Here is a 23130-nt window from a genome sequence, read left to right on the forward strand (position 1 = left end):
GCTTAGGGTCTGTTGCAAATTATCGAGCAGAAAATGAGGTTGGCCTGTAATATAAGCTGACGCTACAAGGCTAATTATTAAATTCTGATGCTAGTTGCTCTGGTTTCGGTGCTCAGGCCCGGATTTGCGGCAAGGCCGCATAGGCCCGGGCCTAGGGCGGCAAAAAAATAGGGGCGGCATGCCGCCCAGCCGCATTATGGGGACGTGTGCATCCCCATTCAATTACAGCAGCTGCGCCGGCGTTTTTTCGCCGGCGCACTGGGAAGGGGAGGTGAGGTGGGCACTAGGACCGCACGGCCGCCTGTCGGACCGCGCGGCCTAGGGGCGCCCGTCATCGAAATCCGGCGCTGTCTGTGCTGCCATGAAGTAATTATCTGTATTAATTACTAATCAGCCTTATATTGTGTCATCTCTATTCTATGTATATTGTGAGTGGGTCCCTAAGCGCAGTAAGTGACAGCAGCACAGAGCACGTGCAGTGAATAAGCAGAAAAGAAGATGAGGAGCTACTGGAGACACAGATATTCGCTGCTAAAGGGCTGTGGTTGCCTTGACAGAAGCCCAAAACATAATGTTCAACATTTATGGCCTACTTTTTAAGTTAAGCTTTAGTTCTCCTTTAACCCTGGTGCTATTACAAAAGTTCTACATAATAAGTTATATATATACAGCGCCGATTCTGGGGCTGCTGCCGCCTGAGGCAGCAGCCCAGATGCTGCCCTCCACCTCTCCCACTCCGCGCTTAAAAATTAACGTTGGAGCGGGTTTAAGGGGGCAGTATCGCTAATGCATTGAGTGCAACAGCGCTCTTTGCACTAGCAGAGCCGAATTTCCGACTGACACAATCAGTCAGGTGCGCCTATTATTATTATGCATTATTAATTTGATTGCAGCTCCCTTTTACCTCCCACAAGTATATAAACAAAAACACTACAAAGAAAAAGTGCCAAAGAATAATAAGAGTTGTACAGGTATAGGCTCTGTTATGCAGCAATACTTTATCCAAAACGCACTGAATTATGGGAAAGCCATCTCCTAAAGACTCCATTTTAATAAAATAATTCAAATTCTAAAAAATTATTTCCTTTTTCTTTTTAATAATGAAAACAGTTACCTTGTACTTGATCCCAGCTAAAATATAATTAATCCTTAGTGGAGCCAAACAATCCCATTGGGTTTATTTAATGTTTAAATGATTTTTTAGCAGGATTAAGATACAGGGATCCAAATAACAGAAAGATTACTGGATAACAGGTCCCCTCCCTGTACTAACAAGCTTGACACGTTTTCTGTTTCTGTCGAACTTCCTCAGAAACTTGAAAGTTAAAATGCCAATCCAAGTCTTTCCCTTCGGTGTACCTGCAAAATTCACTTTAAGAAATGTAAAGCAATGCTCATAGTTTAGTAAAAGAGCAACATAGCAGTAAATGTCTTCAGTGGCTAGTCATTAAGTTTTTTTAATATTGGTTCAAGTGATCCCTAAAAACCCAAAATGTATTACAAATGTGCAAGTAACATTAAATCTAGGTAAGAGTGACCATAAAATGACTGTTTTCTGCAGCCATTCTTGTACTGAGAATTGGTAAGAATTTGTAATAACCCAGAGTAACCAATGAGATTTTTACTGTTGACCAGTAAATGCTACTTGCTGATATAATTTCATAAATTATTACTATACTATACTGGTCCATTTATACAATTCCCTGTTATCTTGATCAATGACAGTTCTTCTGCAATTAATAGAGTTAAAAATTAGATGAATTAGATGATGTAAAATGAATAATAAAAATAAATATTATACCCCGCTTCACAATAAAAGGTAAAGATGTACATGTTACAAACACAACAAATATTTCTGAAAAATATAATGTATTTATTTCCTTTGGTGTGTGTGAAAAATTCTGGTCTTTTCAATGAGCAGAGGATTTTGACATCTCATAAAAGTATGATGGCTACCAGGCCCAGCAATCATAATGGAAATGTACTGCAAAAGCAGTAAGTGACAGATTTCTCCTCATAAGGCATTATGCATATTATAGTAACGTCTTCTGATGTATAGTACATTATAACACAGTACATATATTTTTAACTTGTAAGAAAAGTGTTAAACATCTCTCAGTTTGAATAATTAAAATCATAATCTGTGGCTCACCTTTTGCATATACTGAATGTGCCAAATTATACACAGGAAATAATCTAGGTGGTATAGGTTTCCTATCTCTAAGACTTTCCTTTCTCTAAGTTTTAATGCATGCCAAGTCCTTGTAAAAAATATTTAATGTAGGATACATCAGTGTTTCAACTTAATGAAAAAAATGTTTGTACAATTAATATTCTCCATTTCTCTGTAATAGTAAAACAGTACCTTCTACGCAAATGTAACAAATTCATATTGGTTACAGAACAATCCTATTGGTTTACTATTATTATTTACATTTTCTTTAATATTTTACGGAATGGTGAGTGTGTCATATTACAGAAAAACACCTTATCTGTAAAAATGTCAGGTCTTGAGTATTCCAGTTAATAGATTCCATACCTGTATAGCGAAACTTCCAATAATAAAAAAAAAAACTGATCCTGATCAAGTTCAAATAACACACAAAAGAAAACTACATAGCTGTAAAAATACTGCATACTGTATATACAGTATGAAAGCTCATAATAATGCCGAATATATACTGTATTACAGCTAATTTACTTAAGTACAACAAAATATTGGCACAATTGAAAATAGGGTCTTTAACCAACCATTATTTGACCACAGAGTGGAACACAAAGAGTCGATATTGACTGCCTGAAATATTACTCCACTATTGCACTCTGCAGCCCAGGCCCGGACTGGCAATCTGTCTTTTCGGGCAATTGCCCGAGGGGCCGCTATATAGTTGTTCAAGTGGGCCGCTCGCAAGTTAATTAAGATGGGGCCGAAAACCGCGACTGCTCCTTTAAGTGCGCACAGCAGGGCGGAACCGGAACAGAACCAGAAGCAGTGGCAGCGCAGGCCAGCTCCGCAATGCTCCTGCACGGCAGGCTCCTGAGCTACCCGTCCGCGTATTCATTGCCTTCTGCAGTCAGCGGTGGAGAGAAGCAGCAGCCGCAGCACGGAACTGTACCCACAGCACAGGTATGCGCTTGACTGCCGGAGCAGGAAAAACCGTCATTGCTGCACGCCTGGTGCCTTCTTGCCCCACGACATAAAAAGTGACGGGCTGCTCAGAAAGCCAGTGTCAAGGCACTTAGTGTATTATTATAGGGGGAGGTGGGGGTTACTGTAAAGCGCTGCCTGCATGCAGCAGGGGAGAGGGCTGAGCGCACAGCAGGCACCGACTTTATCCTGCGGCTCCTTGGCATAGGGACTGGTGCCTGTAAGTTATGCCTCTTTGGCTTTCAAGTTTACGGTGATTTACTTGTGTTTCTGCAGCCCATTCTGGCTGGCTGAGCAGAAGACAAAGACATGGACTCCGTTAGTGTCCAAGTTGGCAGTTGCTGGATTGTCTTGGATGAGAGATTCATCGGGCACATTGGTGCAATTATTCCCATCTCGTCCCAATTGGGTGGGGGGGACCTGAAATCTATCAGCAAGTGGAGCAGGATTGATGCAGTATTTGGGCTTTTCTTAATCCAGCCATTAATTCATAATTTTTTACCCTACAGGCAGATGAGGTCCAGGTGCAAGCAATCGGTTCCCTGTTTTATTCTGTACCAATGTTGGTAAAACGGAGGCCATCGGTTGTGCCAACCTTCTAAGCAGCTGAGGCTGTCTGTACCCCTTGTCTGATAAACAGGACCACTGTATACGCAATGTGTATATGTATACTGTACCCTACCAGAGACCGAACTCGTTTTCAGGATTGCCACGAGTACATTCAAAGCAGGCCAAAACCTGGAACTGCAGCTATGCCATGGCCTCCTCAGGGTGGCTCAGAGTAAAAGCCAAGGGAATATCTACTCAAACTTGAAGCCATAGGAACAAATTAAAGGACAGTCCATCTTGCGGTGCTGCCTAACTAGCGTTGATTATTTTCTGTTCTGACTCCTTAAAATATTTTTTAAACATTCTTAACGGATTACTTTCTATGTTTCATGTGTCTAGTTCTGGGGGTATTATACATGGTATTCCCGCTCTGTGACCATATAAAGGCACAAGGATGCAGGCTAAGTTATACAGGGAACTCTGAGTATCACTCATGTATTATAAGGGATAATGTACCCCCTAATGTAAATGATAAGGATATTAGAAGTCACTGAGGGGTTGTTCTGTGACCAATTAAAGGCACAAGGCTGCAGAATCTTTAACATATTTTACATTAATTACACTTAAGTGAGAAAAGCAGCTCTTTATGCACATAATTGTTTGCAGTTTTACTCCAATATATAGTATGAGTGGATGATTACAATACCTGTGTGTTTACATATGGGCTGCTTTGAGTTTTTTTTGCCCGGGCTGCTTTTTACTTCCAGTCCGGCCCTGCTGCAGCCATATATAGATTGGATAAAGACCACCTTTTTACGTACAGCCACATTTGGTTGGGGACTTAATATACTAAGGGGCACATTTACTTAGGGTCGAATATCGAGGGTTAATTAACCCTCGATATTCGTCTGTCGAAGTTAAATCCTTCGACTTCGAATGTCGAAGTCGAAAGGATTTACCGCAATTCGTTCGATTGAAGGAAAAATCGTTAATCCATCGATCGAACAATTTTCTTTCGACCAAAAATTTGTTAGAAAGCCTATGGGGACCTTCCCCATTGAGGTTCGGTAGGTTTTACTTGGCAAAGTAGGGGGTTGAAGTTTTTTTTAAAGAGACAGTACTTCGACTATCGAATGGTCGAATAGTCGAACAATTTTTAGTTCGATTCGATGGTCAAAGTAGCCAAAAAAATCATTCGAAATTCAAAGTTTTTTTTTATTCTATTCCTTCACTCGAGCTAAGTAAATGAGCCCCTAAATGTTTAATAAAACTGTGACCTCTGGTCCCTCTTATTTTCCAGAAATATAAAATAAAAAAAATATTGGCAAAACAAGTTAGCATTGTACTTACTGCAGGAGTTAGCAACAGTGTTCCTGTGTTCAAATGCTGTTGCTTGCAAGTCGTTCACCAAAGGAAGTGCACCTAACACATTGGCGTACAGTACAAGTGCAAATGGCCCCCAGAAACCCTAGGCTCTCCTGAGGTCCCAGGTCTACTGATACATAATTACACCACTGCACAATGATTAATAAGCCCATAGTGAAGATAATAGTTGTTTTTTTGTTCTAACTTTTCCCAAAGACACACAACATTGTACAGTTGGTGAGCACGTAATACGTGACTGTATATGAGGGGTGAAGGACAGGGCAGAATAGAATATAACTCCTAGGCACCAGCCTGGGGAGTCGGGGTGACAGTGGAATTGTTAATTGTAAAGATTCATCTGGGAAGTTATAGTGTTGATGGAGGAAACAGAAGCAAATCTGTCTTAGAAGAGTAGCATTGGGACATCCATGTAGAGATGGCAGACAGACAGAGAAAGAATAAAACAATTAGTTAAATAGTTGATCCTCTAGAACGAAAGGTGTTTCCCCAATCTGGCAATCAGCAGGGCTCTCTTCCACCCTCAAAAAAGACAATTTCCACAATAGATTTTTCCACTCAAAACCTTATGGTCTTTTGAGGAATACAGCAATCTATTAGAGAAAGTTAAAAGTTCTGGGTTGAGATAAAGAGAGGAGTGATAGATTTGAGTATCATCAATGTAAAAATGGTATTGAAAACCATTATTAGTTGATTAGTTTACAAAGGGAGGAAGTGAACTTGTGAGGTAAGATGAAAACCAGGAAAAGGCAGTGTCACAAAGGCAAGAAAGACAATGGAGGGAATGGAGGAGGAAAGGGTAATCAACATTGTCAAAAGCCCTGGTAAGGCACTTGTAAGTCCAGGTTCTCCTTGCTTTGTGCAGCATTTATCCATTTTATTCCATCTACTTGTACCTGGTACAGTTCTGTTCTGGCTGCCCTGCTTCTACTTCCTATATGTCCCATTCAGTTCCTATCCACACAATGTGATCTAATAGTATCTGACCATACTTAGTGTACATTAGAAACATTGCCGGCTATAATTTTCACAAGGAATAGTACAACTTAAAGTACATAAAGAAGTTGAGAAGCAGCAAGACTGTAAAAAGTTATTTGTGAGTTAGACTGAAGAGCTTATCAATAACAGCATCTGCTCCACTGAAGAGAGGTAGTGTGCAGTTAGTACTCACACCCTTACTCTCTGCAATAAGATGTGGTGCATGATCCTCTGTACTCTGCTTTACCACTCACTCTTATATTGCTTCACCAATTGTTGTACTTAGGGAACCTTTGGTATTGTTCAATAAACCATTGTCATGGTTATGAATCACTGGTGACTGATTATGTTTATGTTCAGCTTCCTTAACCATTCCCCCACTACCTTGCAAAGTCCCAGACTCCCAACTGAAATAGAGACTATATGTAATATTGTTCTACTGGTCAACAGTATATATATATATATATATATATATATATATATATATATATATATATATATATATATATATATATATATATATATATATATATATATATATACTGTATAACACTATTTTGGGCTATACAGACCAACTGGGTTAATCACCAGCTAGTGCACTACAGCATGGGTTACACATGACTCTAACACTTCAGGCTAGGGCCTTCACTGAATGGAAGCTTAAAGGTGTGGTGTAGTGTAACTACAACTCCCACAAGCTACTATGCAATAAAACAGGAAAAGAATGGGCGCCAGGAGGTTCTTGCAGTCAAGCAGAATAAAACTTTTATTTGTCAGAGACAAATGATCCACAGGGTTGTACTTACAAAGCCACAGAGGCCCAGCAGACAATCATAACATGGTTACAACATGTCCCTCAGAGACAGCACATTGGAACTCCCTGAGGCGATAGCGTCACACCAGGATAGATACACCCTCAGGATCTCAGCACCGTGACCTGTATCCCAGACGTTGGATCAGGGAACTCGATCCCACATGTTGGATCAGGGAACTCACTAGCCCTAATTCCCTATTAGGCTGTGTCCCTATCTATAGGCCAGTCTTGGCTGAGGGGAGAGCTACCTCCTTGATATCCCTCCTAGTTGGAGCCAAGCTGCTCTTGCTACTTAACCTGCCTGTCTTATTCTCCTAGAGAGTACTATTACAGGTAGTAACCTATCTGTAGATGGCCTCATTCATGGGGTCCCTGCTCCCTGACTTATCTCTCTAGAGGTACTGGTCGCTCTAGGGCACATGGCTTTTCTGGGCCTTGTTGCACCCAGGCTCCCTGGAACATCCAACTGGGTCAGCAACAGAAGCCAAAGAGAATGTTCCACCCCTTCTCTCTCACTATACCAAGTGTGACAGGCAGGCCCGGATTTACATAGCGGGCACCCCTAGACCTGGTGCCATTCATCTCCCCTGTCCCCTCCTCTTTATTCTGGCAAATTTTTATAATCGGGACAGGAGCAATGGGGATTTGCGCACAGGAAATTTAAAAACGATTGTATCTCCTGTTCCTCACCAGTGCTTCTGAGCCAATGTGGGTGTGGTTGGGCAGCATACTGCCCTCTAAAATCCTTCCACCCTAGGCCCAAACCTTGCAGTTGCTGGTAGATCTGGTTTTCTCCACTACAGTATTCCCTGTGAGAAATGTGGTGATCAAACCAATCATCCTTTGTGGAATTCAGAGAAAGTTTTAAGTTTTGACACTGGGAACCTTAGGTCCTGCTTTAATTGTACACATTCGATCATTACTGATATCTATGATGAGAGGATTTAAATCCTTTGGGAATAGGGCTGTTTACGTTAGAGATTATTTAAAACTCTCTCTTTTTAGCCATTAGCGTCTAGCTAGCAAAGTAATAATTTAAACATAGATGTGTGGAGTTCTAGGACTACTGAGTTACACAAGACAAGCATATAAAGCTTGCATGAAAACTACTGGTAATAAAAATGTTTATGCATAAAAACACGTAATTGAGTCAAGTAGATACTGTATATACTTAAAAGGGCAGATTTGAAGATTTTTAGCAAGTTGCTGTGACTTGTTTAAGGGGAACCCTTATTCATACAACACACACCCATATTGTAATGTATGTTTTCTAATTCTTTTTCACAAACAGATTTTAGACCCAACATATTCTACAGCAATTTACAAAATAAGGGTGTATACATCAAATATAAAAATACAAATACTGCCCCACACCAAGTTATGATGCATTTTTATCTGGTAAGGGTATGTACATGCACACCATAGGGTTGGCTGCATATAAATTCCTCCTCTGCTACTACTTTTCGATCTTTAAAGGGATACTGTCATGGGAAAACACATCAGTTAATAGTGCTGCTCCAGTAGAATTCTGCACTGAAATCCATTTCTCAAAAGAGCAAACAGATTTTTTTACATTTAATTTTGAAATCTGACATGGGGATAGACATGTTGTCAGTTTCCCAGCTGCCACCAATCATGTGACTTGTGCTCTGATAAACTTCAGTCGCTCTTTATTCTGTACTGCAAGTTGGAGTGATATCACCCCCTTCCTCACCCCCAGCAGCCTAACAACAGAACAATGGTAAGGCAACTAAATACCAGCTCCCTAACACAAGATAACAGCTGCCTGATAGATCTAAGAACAGCACTCAATAGTAAAATCCAGCTCACACTGAGACACATTTAGTTACATTGAGTAGGAGAAACAACAGCCTGACAAAAAACAGCACTCAATAGTAAAATCCAGGTTCCACTGCGACCCATTCAGTTACATTGAGTAGGAGAAACAGCCTGCCAAAAAGTAGTTCCAGTAGTTCCATAAAGTGCTGCCTACACACCAATATTATAACTTGAAAGAACATCACTCAATAGTAAAATCCAGGTCCCACTGCGACACATTTAGTTACACTGAGTAGGAGAAACAACAGCCTGACAAAAAGTAGTTCCATCCTAAAGTGCTGGCTCTTTCTGAAAGCACATGACCAGGCAAAATGACCTGAGATGGCTGCCTACACACCAATATTATAACTTGAAAAAAATATAACTTGAAAAAAATACACTTGCTGGTTCAGGAATGAAATTTTATATTGTAGAGTGAATTATTTGCAGTGTAAACAGTGTAATTTAGAAATAAAAAATACATCATAAAAATCATGTCAAAATCCCTTTAGATTTGTGCTCCAGCCACAGTGGGTGCACAAGTGCACAGGGGTGTTGCTCCATAGTTGCTATGTGTGCCAGGCTCCGCCTAACTTTTTTTGCAGCAAATGCTAGTTACTCTGCTGAATCCAGTGTACAGTGTATTGCAATGTTATAGTTCAAAATATTAATGTCTGTTAAAATTGACACATAGGTCATGTTGGCGGTTTTTCACTGATAAGGCTGCTTTAGTAAGTAATTGCTACTTGAAACCTGACCAGCTGGACTATTGCAAATATGGCAACACTCACGTAAAGGAAGATGGGGGAACAGATAGTTAATGTAAAAGCATCTGGCAAATACTTTTATGGCAAAATTATAAACAGCATGCAAAGACAAGGCTATGCTAGTTGTAAAAATGGTTCAGTTTCTGATTTCAGTATCTCTTTAATGGCAGTTCAGGTATAGGATCCCTTATCCAGAAACCCGATATCCAGAAAGCTCAGAATTACGGAATGGCTGTCTCCCTTAGACTCCATTTTATCCAAATAATCCAAATTTTTAAGAATGATTTCCTTTTTCTCTGTAATAATAAAACAGTAGCTTGTACTTGATCCCAACTAAGATATAATTAATCCTTATTGGAAGCAAAACCAGCCTATTGGGTTTATTTAATGTTTAAATTAAATTCTAGTAGACTTAAGGCAGGAAGACCCAAATTACGGAAAGATACGTTATCCGGAAAACCCCAGGACCCGAGCATTCTGGATAACAGGGCCCATACCTGTACTATATTGATAGGGTCGGCCGCAGGTCTTTGTGCTTTGAAATTAAGTGTAGGGAACTGTTGCGATTGTTCAAAGCAGGAAGGTGTTGTGTGCAAATATAGCAGATTACAGCCTATAGTGTTATAGTTTAACAATGCCTTTTCTATGCAAACTAATAGAAAATATGCAGGTTAGGTAAGTATAATGAATCAAACACTAACAATTCATATAAATTGTCATTATGTACAATTCATTATCCATTTTAATAAGATACATAGGGCTAAATCACATGAGGGATCCTTAAGTATCTTGTTTCCAGCATGCATTGCCTGACCCTATTCTTGTGTCTGATTTCTTGATAGACTTTTCTCTCTCTCAATCTGCAGCTTGATGTCAGGAGCAGAGAGACAGGGGTGGGACTTGTACTGCAATTGCACAGTTCTGCTTGTCACTCACAGGTATGACCACTTCCGGTGGAAGAATGAAAGCCTACATCCAGCCCTCGTTTCAGCCTAGGCACGGAAGCAGATAGGATGTCTCCGCAGCTCTGATAATAAATTACATATTTAAGAGGTAAAATATAATCTTAACCATTTTCTTTCTGAGCAGATAAGGATGCCACACTATATCCTCTTTACTCCATTCAGTTTGCACGCAAGTATGTCACACGCGGGGGATTTGTAAAGGAATGAGAACATAATGCTATTTTTTTTGTTCTATCTCCGTTTTTAAAAGTTGATGTTTTTATGCTTTACATAGGTGTGATGTTTATTAACAAGTAAACAAGTTCAGCTTTGTTTTCTCTAAGTTCCAAATTGACTAAAGTGCGCATGAGCACAGCCCAGGGAAGGCGCAAAGGATCCCTGGGACAGGGGAGAAGATGGCAGTGTGCCTCTGGCTGACCTAAGCAAACATGTTTAAATATAATACACTTATTTTTGGGAGTGCTGGCAAGTAAAATGATTAATCACCATTCATAAATAAAATGTACACTCATTGTATTTTATAAAGTTCTTTCTCAGTGTAGCATTTTATAGGCTTGTAAATATAAAATTATTAGTATTTACTGGTAGAATAAAGCTGTGCCAGTGTATGGCATGAATAGAGGCCCATTATATATAACATTATTTAAGGGCGTATTGATGAAAAAGAGAAGAAACTCCCAAGCAAATGTCCACTGGTTAGGTACACTGCAGCACTACTAACAACCGCTCCACGGCATTGCTTGCCCACCTCTAAGTTCACTACCTTTTTAGTCTGCATACCTAGAGGAAATATCTGCATATGTATACTTACCGCATATCATTATTAGTCTTCTGTAGAAGGAGTGATGCTCATTTGTAACATGCACTTATTGTTTCATGCCCTGCATTGCCTTTAGATTGTAGGCTGTAGTGAGCAGGACCTCACTCAACTTCTGTTTTGCTATGGACCTTAAATGCTATCAGTTTTTGTCAGATTTATTCTGGAAAATTATAGTTCCACCTTCTCTTTAAAGGGATACTGTCATGAGAAAACGTGTTTTTTTCCAAAACGCGTCAGTTAATAGTGCTGCTCCAGCAGAATTCTGCACTGAAATCCATTTTTCAAAAGAGCAAACAGATTTTTTTTTTTTATATATTTGATTTTGAAATCTGACATGGGGCTAGCCATATTGTCAGTTTCCCAGCTGCCCCCAATCATGTGACTTGTGCTCTGAGAAACTTTAGTCACTCTTTACTGCTGTACTGCAAGTTGGAGTGATATCACCCCCTTTCCCCCCAGCAGCCTGTAAAAGCCAAGTCCCACTGAGACTGATTCAGTTACATTGAGTAGAAGAGATAACAGCCTGCCAGAAAGCAGTTCCATCCTAAAGTGCAGGCACATGTCACATGACTGGGGGCAGCTGGGAAACTGACAATATGTCTAGCCCCATGTCAGATTCCAAAATTGAATATAAAAAAAAATCTGCTCTTTTGAGAATTGGATTTCAGTGCAGAATTCTGCTGGAGCAGCTCTATTAACTGATGCGTTTTGAAAAAAACATGTTTTCCCATGACAGTATCCCTATAAAGGGGAACTATCGGGAAAATTTAAATTTATTATAAGCTTCAGCATACTGAAATAAGAAACTTTCGAAATACAATCAATTAAATATTCTGCATAGTTTCTGACATAATCAAGTTTATCTTTGCTATTACTCTATCAGCTTCTGTTTCTCTTCATTCTCTTTTCATACAGGAGTTGGGTGTCCAATAGTCATTGACAGTTAGATCCAATATATCTTATAGGGGGGCTCCTTTTGCCTAGAAGATGTATTAGATCTCACTCTATTAAAATCACCCGAAATCCAGACTCTTTACATGCAGGATTCATCTGCTAATTCATCTGCTACTTCATCTGCATTCATCTGATAGGAAAGGAAGTCCCCCCCCTATAAGATATATTGTATCTAACTGTCAATGCATATCTGACACCCAACTGCTGCATGAAGACAGAATGAAGAGAAACAGATGTTGAGAGAGGGATAGTGAACATAAACTTGATTATTTCAGAAATAATGCAGAATATTTAATTGATTGTATTAAGTCTCTTATGTCAGTGTGCTGAAGCTTTTATATATTATATTTTCATTTTTGCGATAGTTCCCCTTTAAAGCTGAGGTAAAGAAATTAACAGGCCTCCCAGTGTTTGGATGCATAGTATACTTTGTTCAGGGTTACATTGCCCAACTATCTGCAGCCTCTCTACTTAGGGTTCTCTAAGAATACAATTTTGCTCTTATTGCAGAAAAATACAAAACTTATCTCTGCCATAGTTTTCATACATTTGCAACTCCACACATTTGCAACAATGATTTCCCCTTATATTCCTCTGCAGGTCAGTTGAAGATATGCCTCTAATTTTGCTGTGTGGCTTCCCCTGCAGTGGTAAAAGCAGCAGGTCACAAGAGCTGCAGGAACACCTGGAACAGAGTGGGAGGAAGGTTCACATCATTGGAGACCATGTTCTTGGAGTGGACAGGAATGCCGTTTATGCAGGTAGAGGATTTCACTTTGGATGAGACAGTACCTTGTTGTTTTTTAGGAATCTAAGTGAAAAAGGAATTACTTGTCTGTTAATGATATGTGTGTGACTTGTTAAGTTTCATTGCTTTTTATTCAGACTTAGTAGGCAAGGTAGACTCCCCAAGACCAGTCTGTAGTTTTTTAGGCCATGGGATCTTGTGTAAATGTTGTTTTGTTTTTGCTTTTAGTAGGTTGTTAGCCAGTTTATAAGCTAAGGGGAGCAAATGATGATTGCAAAGTGGAGCTTTAGCCCAATCAGTATGAAAAGTTAATGGTAAGATGTTAAGGGGAGCTATTGTGAAAATTAAAATCAGCTTTATTTCATCTTCATCATTAAGGGTGACTTAATATTTCAGAAGCAGTATAGATTTTTTAATCGATTGCATTTAGAAAGTTCCTTGTTCTATGAGATGAAATTTATATTAAATATTCATTTTTTGCAAGATGAAATCACTATACTTGTGAAAAGTTTAATAATATGTAAAGTGCTTCCCAAACAATGCTGTGATATCCCCAAAAGGGAAAGCATACCATAATACACCTTTTCTTGTACATTCTTCCAGACTCCAGAGAAGAGAAAGATTTAAGGGGATCTCTGAGAGCTGCAGTGGAAAGGTTGGCGACCTTTAATAATCTTTACCTTGTTTTTGTATTGTTTTCTTTCCTTTTAGCTAGTTATACACAATGCTTTTTCTAACTGAATTCTTTTTTTTTTTCTTTAGGAAGTTAAATAAAGAAGATGTTGTGATTCTGGATTCACTTAACTATATTAAAGGTAACAGCTGATGTGGGCAATGTATTCAGTAATATGTGAAGTTTTTCCAGTTGTCACTAACATACAGTACTTTGATAGCTCATGATATTTATGTGGAGCTTACTGGAACATTTTAAAGGGGTCAGTGATGTGTAATAAAAACTAGTATCTGCTATTCAAAAATCATTAGCCATTACAGCAGTATCTTCCATGCAGTGCAAATCGGCTTTCTATTTTTCCTGTCTAATTGATCCTTGAGGTCTCCGTGAGAGAATGATTGCAGAAATTTGTAACATTAAGTCTCCTACAATTTATGTTGTGCACAACTGTTGCTTGATTTTACTTACAGATGGATGAAATGAGTTTGAAATTATTGCTTAAAAAGTTGCCAGTTCTAAAATAATAGTAGCAGTATCTGAGATCCCTGACTTCTCCTGGTTTGGGCAGCCATTTTGGAACTCCAAGCATCCAAGTAATAAAGTGTCCTAGCCCGCTCATTATGGGCATACGTATGGCGTAGGATTAGTGACCAACCATATGTAGGTGACCAATGTGCTGCATTTTTGAGACATTATTTATTTGGTATACAGGTATGGGCTCTATTATCTGGAATGGTGGGGATTGGGGTTTAGCATCAGTATGGATTTATGTAGCTTAGTTGCAGTCATGTGCAAGCATATGGTTTAAAAATTATAATTATTTGCTTAAAATGGATGGCCTTCCCATAATTTGTAGCATTCTGGTTATTGCGTTTCCAAAGAGATCCTATAGCTGCATTGCAGTTATTCAAATATTTAAATTTTTAAACTTTAGAAGGAAATAAAAGCTTCTGAAATGTAGAGATCATATTCCATACTGTATATACTGATACTAAGCAAACCATGTACTGAGTGTCCATTTCTTTTCAGGTTACAGATATGAACTGTTCTGCTTGATTAAGCATGTTCAGACTCCACACTGCCTGGTATGTCATGCGCATGATGAAGCTTGTATACCATGAAAGCTAATGAGTTTTTCATTTAGAATGTTTTTTATACAATTTCCGTGTAATAGGTTATTTATATGTTTGAGTGAAGTAGTCCTGTTTTACTTCAGTTCAAATCAACTAACAGCCTATACATGAATATACTTGTCAGTTGTGCTTGTTTTCAGTCAATAGGAAACAATGGATCAATAAGAACTGATTTATATATTTATCTCAAATTATATAGTGCTGGCAAATTTAAGACAATCATCAGATGATCAATTTACTCCTGTGGGCACATAAGGACACATAATGCCCGGCGAAAAAAACTGGGTGTATTAACTTATTGGTGCAGTATTCAACAAACAGAGTGATATACTGTATTTATGTGCAACCTTAACACTTTGAGGGGATACAGGTGTGCAGTTAAATGGGATAACCATTGTCTATGGCAGATGTATTTTTTCTACTTATGTAGCTGCCCATCTTTCCAAGTAGAAGACTGCCTGTAGGCTGTATATTTTGTGGGTAACTTTTAATCTATAACATGTCATGAATTAAGCTGTGAGCCAAATCAGATAAACTACTGTGCCAGACTAAATTGTAGTAGATTGTATGCTGGGGCCACATTGGGTACACATTGTGCCTGAAACCCAAGTTCGCTTTTCCACTGCCAATTTAAGTCTGCCTAATTTTGAATTGGTATTTTTAAAAATTGCTCATGAGCTGGAGTTAATAATGGGGAGATAGGCTGTATAAACAAAAATACACAGATATGTGTTGGGCGATGAGTGGCCCTGCAGCAGTTGTTGAAGTACAATTTCCATCACTTCATGATAAGCAACTGCCAAGGTAAGAAACAAATGGGTCATAAGCAATGCAGGGGACTGGAGCACCAATTTGGGGTAAAAACTTACATAAAATTAGAAATGTCAGATTTACCTGTCTAAGAGGCAGAAAGTACCCGTTGTTATTTATGTTTACCTACTTTTTGCATTTAATTTAAGATATTGTATAGTTGATGCAGTAACTGCTTTTCTATTTCTTTCTCTCTCTTTCTGCCGCTTTCTCCTCTACTGCAGATTCATTGTATAACATCCCCTGAGGTCAGCTCCACATGGAACCAGCACAGGGACAAAAATGAGCAATATAATCAAGAAATGTAAGCATCTGAGTGCCTAAATCAAGCAATTGTTAAAGCAGGCTTCACTCCTCATCATGAACTCAAATACTTACAGCTAACTCTCTTTTTAAAAGCCCTTAGCAGCCCTTATAACATGCATATAAAGTCAAGAACAAATTGTATCACTTGGGACCCACTGGCAACTCCAACATAACACCAGAGATTCCTGCTGTCCTTCCATTGGAGCTAGGGGTAGAGTGCAGGGGCATGGTTCCTTAGTGGGACCCCTTTTTTTCCCACTATAGTTATACCACTGTCAAAAACATGTAATGGCATTGCATTGGTATTATTGTATATTTTAAGTCTAAGGTATAGTTTCAATTTATACATTTATTTTTGCATTCTTGGTTGGAGTGGTTTTAAAAAAAAAAATGGAATGTGTCCATGTTTAAATGGCTGTGAAATGGCATCAGAAGCTTGGGTTATGTAATCTGGTGTAGTGCTTAGTGTATCATATAGCATTTCAGTTACTACCAAGTACTTTTATGTTTTCTGATTTATTTATTTATTTTTTGCTCGTGCTACATTTTAGCTTTTGATATTAAACTAATAATGGCTAAAAACTTTGGCCGGGCTATAACTAGAAGTAACTAGTCCACACATCCATAAGCATTTTAGGGAATATCAAATCTGTACTTTGAGATTGTTGGGCAAATTAGTCATGACTTTTACTTGGTATTTTATGAGACATAAATGTTTTTTTTAAATATTCCACAATAGTTGTTCTGTAGCTCGAATGTTTGGTGTCATCAGAGACACTAGCTGTACCATATATGACCTAACCATGTTATGCTTTAAAGTAATGGCATACAGGGGCCCCTTGAGTGCGGCATTTTTAAACAGCCAGTTATCTAGCCCCCCCCCCTTTGACTTGCATTCTAATCACCAGAAAGCACTTTAGTATATAAACGTCAGCAGGCCTTGTAATGCATGCTGATTGAAAATGTAACAGATTAAAATGTAACCAGTGGGGAAAATTCAAGCACACAAAGTAAAATATGAATAAAACCAGAATACAGTGATTTGCAAACTATTTAAGACTATATTTAAATGCAAATAGTACAACATATCAAATGCCAAAACTTAGAATATTTGTTTTCTGAAAAATATATACAATGATTTTATGAATTACGTTAACATAAAATTGCAAAGAATTTGGAAATTTCATAATCTACATTACATAATACAGGTATGGGATCCGTTATCCAGAAAGCTCTGAATTACGGAAAGGCTGCCTCCCATAGATTGCATTATAATCAAATAATCTCTGTAATAATTAAACAGTAGCTTGTACTTGATCCCAACTTGTACTTGATCCCAACTAAGATATAATTAATCCTTATTGGAAGCAAAACCAGCCCATTGGGATTATTTAATGTTTACATGATTCTCCAGTAGATCCAAATAACAGAAAGATATCTTATCAGAAAAACCACAGGTCCCTTGCATTCTGGATAACAGGTACCATACCTTACCTTTAAAAGATTCAGAGAATCCGGAGAAATCTCTATACATGCATTTAAAGGAGTTGTTTGCATTCAAATTAACTTTTTGTATTATACAGAGTATGATATTCTGAGACAATTTAAATGACATTACATTACAACAAAGGACACCCGAACTGTTGAGCAGCTGAAATCCTGCTGAAATCTGGCAAGAATGGGGCAACATTTATAAACTACAACAATTGCTCCCCTGGGTGCTTAAAAACATAGTGTTATTAAAAGAGGAGGTGATAGCGTACAGTGGGAAACATGCCCCTGTCCCAACTTTTTTGAAATTAGTTGCTGGCATCAAATTCTAAATGAGCATATATTTTTCAGAAAAACAATAACATTTCTCAGTTTTAATATTTGGCAAGTAGTCTTTGTACTATTTGGAATAAAAAATGGTCTAAATAATTTGCTAATCAACCCATTTGTTTTCATCTACTGTACATTTTACCCAGCGTCACAACTTTTTTGGAAACTGGTGATAGCTGCTAAAAATCATTAGTAAGATTTGCCTTTTTATATGTGTCAGGTCTAAGAGTAGGACTCCACGAGCGTTTTCGCCGCAATCCGACATGCTGTGACAAAACGCTTGCAACAAAAATACAGTGAGTAATAGAATTGTTGCATGGCGTCACATTGTTGCTCCAACGCAACTGCTGATGCAGACACAGCATGCAGCGTCTGCATCCAACAGTCGTGTCGGATCAGCGCTGCGATACCATGGACAATTATATCTCTTACCTTACTTTTGTAAGTTGCATGCGTTTTGTCGCAGTGCGTCAGATCGCGCGGAATCGTTTGTGTAGTCCTACCCTAAATGGGTGGCTGGTCAGACTAACTGTAGGTATGAAGACTGGCAGCCTGTGAAAGCAGCTGCTCTAGTTAGCAGGGTATTTACATAGAATATTTTTTTATAATATCTGCTGGCTGGCTATAAAGTCAAAATACAGGTGGACATGTAAGCATTTTAGTCATTGCTATTCATATCATCATCATCGTGACTAGGGGACATTCATGGGAGATGATTAGCAACATCCTATCCATTCCATATCGCTATAGGCTTAGAACTGATATTGTCACTTTAGCCATCGCTGTTAAATATATTAAAAGTCTTAGGGCTATTCCACACGGGGAGATAGCGACGCGTTTGCGGTCACGGCGACAGTCGCCGCGACCGGCACAGGCGACAGTTTTGTATGGGCGCCTATGTAAAAACGCCTGTGCTAACCACACGAGGCGATGCGCTTTTCAACAGTCGCCTGAAAATGCCTCGCCAGGCTTTTTCAGGCGACTGTTGAAAAGCGCATCGCCTCGTGTGGTTAGCACAGGCGTTTTTACATAGGCGCCCATACAAAACTGTCGCCTGCGCCTGTCGCGGCGCTTTGTCGCCGCGACCGCAAACGCGTCGCTATCTCCCCGTGTGGACTAGCCCTTATGGTTGAGTGTAGTTTGTACAGCATCCACTTTGTTTTCCAAGTTGGGAAATGGCAAGTTTCGGTTGTAGGCAGACACTAATTCATTAGAAGCTGATTTAGTCTGCAGACCTAAGTATCTATATCTCTGGAGGATAACAGGGATGTACATAATTGTGAATAGATTAGTTCAAAGCTGCCAGTGCCAGCATGTACAGCTTGTACATCTTTTATTTCAGCAAGCAGCTCGTTGAATTGCAAATGAGTGAATAGGATTTTCAGACGTTTAGAGATTAAGCTGAGGCGAGGAGAACACCAAGTTTTGCTCTGTTTAATGATTTTATTTCTGTAAGCATAATCTTTTTCTCCCAATTAATAGTATCCCAATTTTGTAGCTCCATGCTTATCAAAAATGGCTGAATTTCTGTTAATTGAACTGCAGTGAGGTCGAAACCATCTAAGAGATGGCGGGGGAATAGAAAGTAATTGGTTTCCCACCAGCCAAGCTTTCCACATCTGTTTAGTACATACAGACTGAATACAGCAGCCTAACAATACCCCTGAATGAATATCCTATTTAAAGCGCCCTGTTTTCAGTGAATTAAATGTGGGCAATGCATTATTATAACCAACACAATACAATACAATACTGTACACATCTCACACCACTAGCTGAAAAGTAAAGGAAGAAATATACAATCCCTGTCAACTGAAATGTATTAAGGTGGGCTTAGGTCCAGTGCTAAGAATAAAGGACACACCAAAGTCTTATTGGTGGGGCAGACACTGTGACTTGTAGAGGAGCTAATGCAGATGTCTGTTGTTTTCAGTTATCCTTTAACAGCGCTGTCCAACTTCTGTGGTAAAGTGGCACGAAATTTTTCTGCCCTCCGTGGTGGAGGGCCAATAATTGAAGCCAATGTCCACCAATACCCTTAAAAACCATTGCGTGTAACTGCATGAAGTGCAGTAATGGAGTCAAGATGATGTACCTGAAAAAGTACTCGGTGTTCTTGGATAAAGAACCCAATTTAATTGGCTTTACTGGCAAATAAAGGGTTATTTGGTGTGAATAGCCAGAAACCTGATTAGTCAAAGTTTTCCCTATAATTGTACCATATGGGACCTTCCCTGAGCATAACTTAAATCTGTAGTGACTGTAAAGCATATTTGAGTGGATTCCTTACCCAAGTCTACTTTATACACTTACATTCACACACAAAATACAACTCTGTGGCTTCAACCAAAGTTTCTGTTATGTATGAATGTTCTTTTAAATAAAACACTGTGGCTGTTTAATACTTGCTTCAGCGCGGTCATTTATTATAACTATATATAGGAAAGTCAGTGTTGCCAATATTGGAGATTACAATTACCCCCACTTGAAAACAAGATAACACGATTATAGTCATGTTAACTCAACCATCCGTAATATACTTTTTTTTAACCACAGATTTGATTCCTTAGTGCAGAGATTTGAATTTCCAGATTCCCGCAATCGGTGGGACAGCCCGCTTTTTTCAGTGCATAAAGATGAAAAGCTTCCTCTTGAACAGATCTGCAATGCTATATTCCACAGGAAGGCACCTCCTCCGAACCAGTCAACACAAATGGTTGGTACCCTATCCTCCCTTTCTCATGCTCTCTCTTAATATTCATAACATTGTTATTTTGACATTCTGTGTTATTGTCTTTTTTACAGCAACCACTGTCCTCCACAAATTTTCTGCATGAGCTGGACAAGGTGACCCAAGAAGTTGTGACTGTGAGTGATGGATATTTGTGACATCTCTGAACCATGTCGATCCCTTATAAATTACTTGTCAGCTTTTTCTACACAAAATATTAGGGCCTCTTCCTACACTTATGTTTTATTATTACTGTGTATCCTACAGTAGTGTTTCATGTTAAAGTCAGTATACCCCTGTATCAGAAAATTGTACTAGAATATCATGTAGAGACATTAGGCCTTGTGTTAGCCCAGGTACCATATTGCTTCCTCCTGCAGGGGCAGAATATGACTATATATGTAATTGAACTGCTAGACTACTCCAGAGGTTCAGCTCAGTTCATTACTGGCACTCCTTTACATGTATATCTCAGAATATTGAATTGCAGGACATTCAGACATACAGGACATTCAGACCGTAAATGGCATTTATCTGCATCTTTCAATATCTTCTATACAGGCTGTGCTGAGTGCTCAGAAAACCAGCATTCCGGGAGATGTCATCATGGTACCTGGAGCCAGTGAAAAAATATCCTTTAAAATAATATTGATAGTCAGTCTATGTGTGCTTTGGCCACAGTGTTCTTCGTACACATAGTCTGATTGTTTGGTCCACATGGAGACCTGCCTGGTGTGTGGCCTCCTTTTATTTTCTTGTTTTAGCATCCTTGAGTTAAGCTCCCCATAGACGCGACGATTCTTCTTGCCGAACGACCGATTTTAGGGAAGCCCGACCGATCCTTCGAAATTATCGTGCGGTTAGTGGGATTCGAACGATCGTACATCTTACGTTTTTTCGGCCGACATCTGTCAGGAATATCTAGTATAGGTCAATCTAAAAACAACTGGACTTGCTGAGTAATCAATGAATCAATCGGTCAGGTCAAAAAATCTTTGTCAGTCCCAGTGCAATCTATCTATGTTTGGAGGGCCAAGCAGGCAGCTCCCCTTTATTTTCCTGGCAAATTGGTCTTTTTAGTTGATGGTAAATTCGTACGATCGTACGATCGTTCGGAGAAGATCGTGGTCTCACGATCAGGATCTGATCTTTTAAAAATCTCAACATCTATGGCCAGCTTTAGTCATGCTCACTGCCAGCTGTCAGTGGGCAGACTTAATTGTGTACATCTTCTTACTGAGGCTGAAGTCATGGATAACACTTATCCATTATTCACAGTTTTATTAATTGGTAGTACAGCCATATAAATATTCAGCGTTATTGCATAAGAAGATATGACAGTCAGGGTTTTGTATAGTCAACAGAATTCATCATCATCGTTATTTATGTATGTAGCACCAGCTTTTTGAAAACTTTGAAATTTCGTAGCGGATTATGAACTGCATTTTCTACAAGTAATGGCACTTGAATCCCCTAAATACAACCAGAAAAAGGCACAATAATTCATATTTACTGAATGGAGGTTTTTCCAGATATCACTAAAATGTTACTTGGCTTTTGGTAGTTAAGTGACAGTGTGGGGGAAATGGCTGTATTTAATATATTTTCTGCTGCTGTGGCCTTCATCTGCAGATTCCATACATGCATGAGAAATGGATAACAGCCATATTTGGTCTGAACAGTCACTGAAATAGAGATGTTCCATATATTTAGGCTACCTGGTATTACATTTGATTTCCAGTAATAGACTGAGTGGGTTAGTACAGATCAAGACGTCTGCAGCACACTGCCACTGTAAAAAGTTGAAAGTTATTATAACAAAATAGATGTATTTTAGTGTGTATAGAGGAGATGGATACAAAACTATTTCTCTGTTGGTTTGTAGGGATAACTCTTATGACACTGTGTGTATATTTCTATATATCCTGGAAGGAATAGTTCTGTATGTTCCTTAACAATCCTACGTGCAGCTACCACGAATCTTGAGCATGTCTGAGCTGCGGAGACTCCGCCAACAGTTCATCAGTTACACTAAATTGCATCCCAATGAGAATATCTCCCAGCTTGCAAACATGTTTGTACAGTATTTAAACCAGAGTATCCACGGATAGTCCTCCTATAGACTGCTACAGAAAGTAAAAACCGGTATGGGATGTCCTATTTGAAATTCAATTGGGATTTCTACAGATGTCTTTGAACAGCTCACTTTAACCTTCATCCAGAACTCCCCTTTTGTGCTCATTTTCATCTTTTATAGTTATATTTATTTTCTATGCACAAGCTAATGCTCGAGAGTTAATATAAAAGTTTTCTTTGACTCATATGAATTACATTTTTTTTTCTGTTTGCCCCCAGCCGGTATTTTATGCTCAAACCAGAATATAAAAAAATAGTTTTACACTTATATTTGGAGCCAAAATCAAACATCCTTGGTTTCAGATTGGTATTTTTACACAATAAAATATACATTTTAATGGATATCATATTTATAGTCCTTGTCTGAATTGTTTCCTCCAACTAAGCTTAGACAAGTTGACACCAGAAGCACACAACATTAACATTTTTTTAGCAGCAGGATAGTAGCATCAGTATAACTGATAGTCTATCATATCCCTTTTAGTCAGTGTGTATCCTTTGCACTGCTCACAGCATTATATGTCTGAATCCTGCTTCCCTGATGCAAAACACACACTGTATGGGGAGGAGGATGTG

General features: G+C 38.9%; 1 protein-coding gene across 2 annotated transcripts; it reads left to right on the plus strand.

Annotated features, from left to right (window-relative positions):
- The first annotated feature begins 10441 nt into the window (after nucleotides 1–10441).
- Nucleotides 10442–22897, plus strand: kti12.L (KTI12 chromatin associated homolog L homeolog). 2 transcript variants are annotated; one of them, NM_001096604.1, is made up of 10 exons: nucleotides 10442–10510; nucleotides 12797–12957; nucleotides 13548–13599; nucleotides 13707–13759; nucleotides 14647–14702; nucleotides 15785–15864; nucleotides 20244–20403; nucleotides 20493–20555; nucleotides 20980–21048; nucleotides 22383–22897. In NM_001096604.1, the coding sequence occupies exons 2-10, from the start codon at nucleotides 12810–12812 to the stop codon at nucleotides 22527–22529; spliced, it is 828 nt and encodes a 275-aa protein (NP_001090073.1). In that variant the 5' UTR covers nucleotides 10442–10510; nucleotides 12797–12809; the 3' UTR covers nucleotides 22530–22897. The 2 variants fall into 2 exon arrangements, with proteins under 2 accessions (NP_001090073.1, XP_018106763.1); XM_018251274.2 differs by having other exon boundaries at nucleotides 10499–10595; nucleotides 22383–22896.
- Nucleotides 22898–23130: the final 233 nt, after the last annotated feature.

Source organism: Xenopus laevis, chromosome 3L (genome assembly GCF_017654675.1).
Source record: "Xenopus laevis strain J_2021 chromosome 3L, Xenopus_laevis_v10.1, whole genome shotgun sequence".
In the NCBI taxonomy this organism is placed as follows: Eukaryota; Metazoa; Chordata; class Amphibia; order Anura; family Pipidae; genus Xenopus; species Xenopus laevis.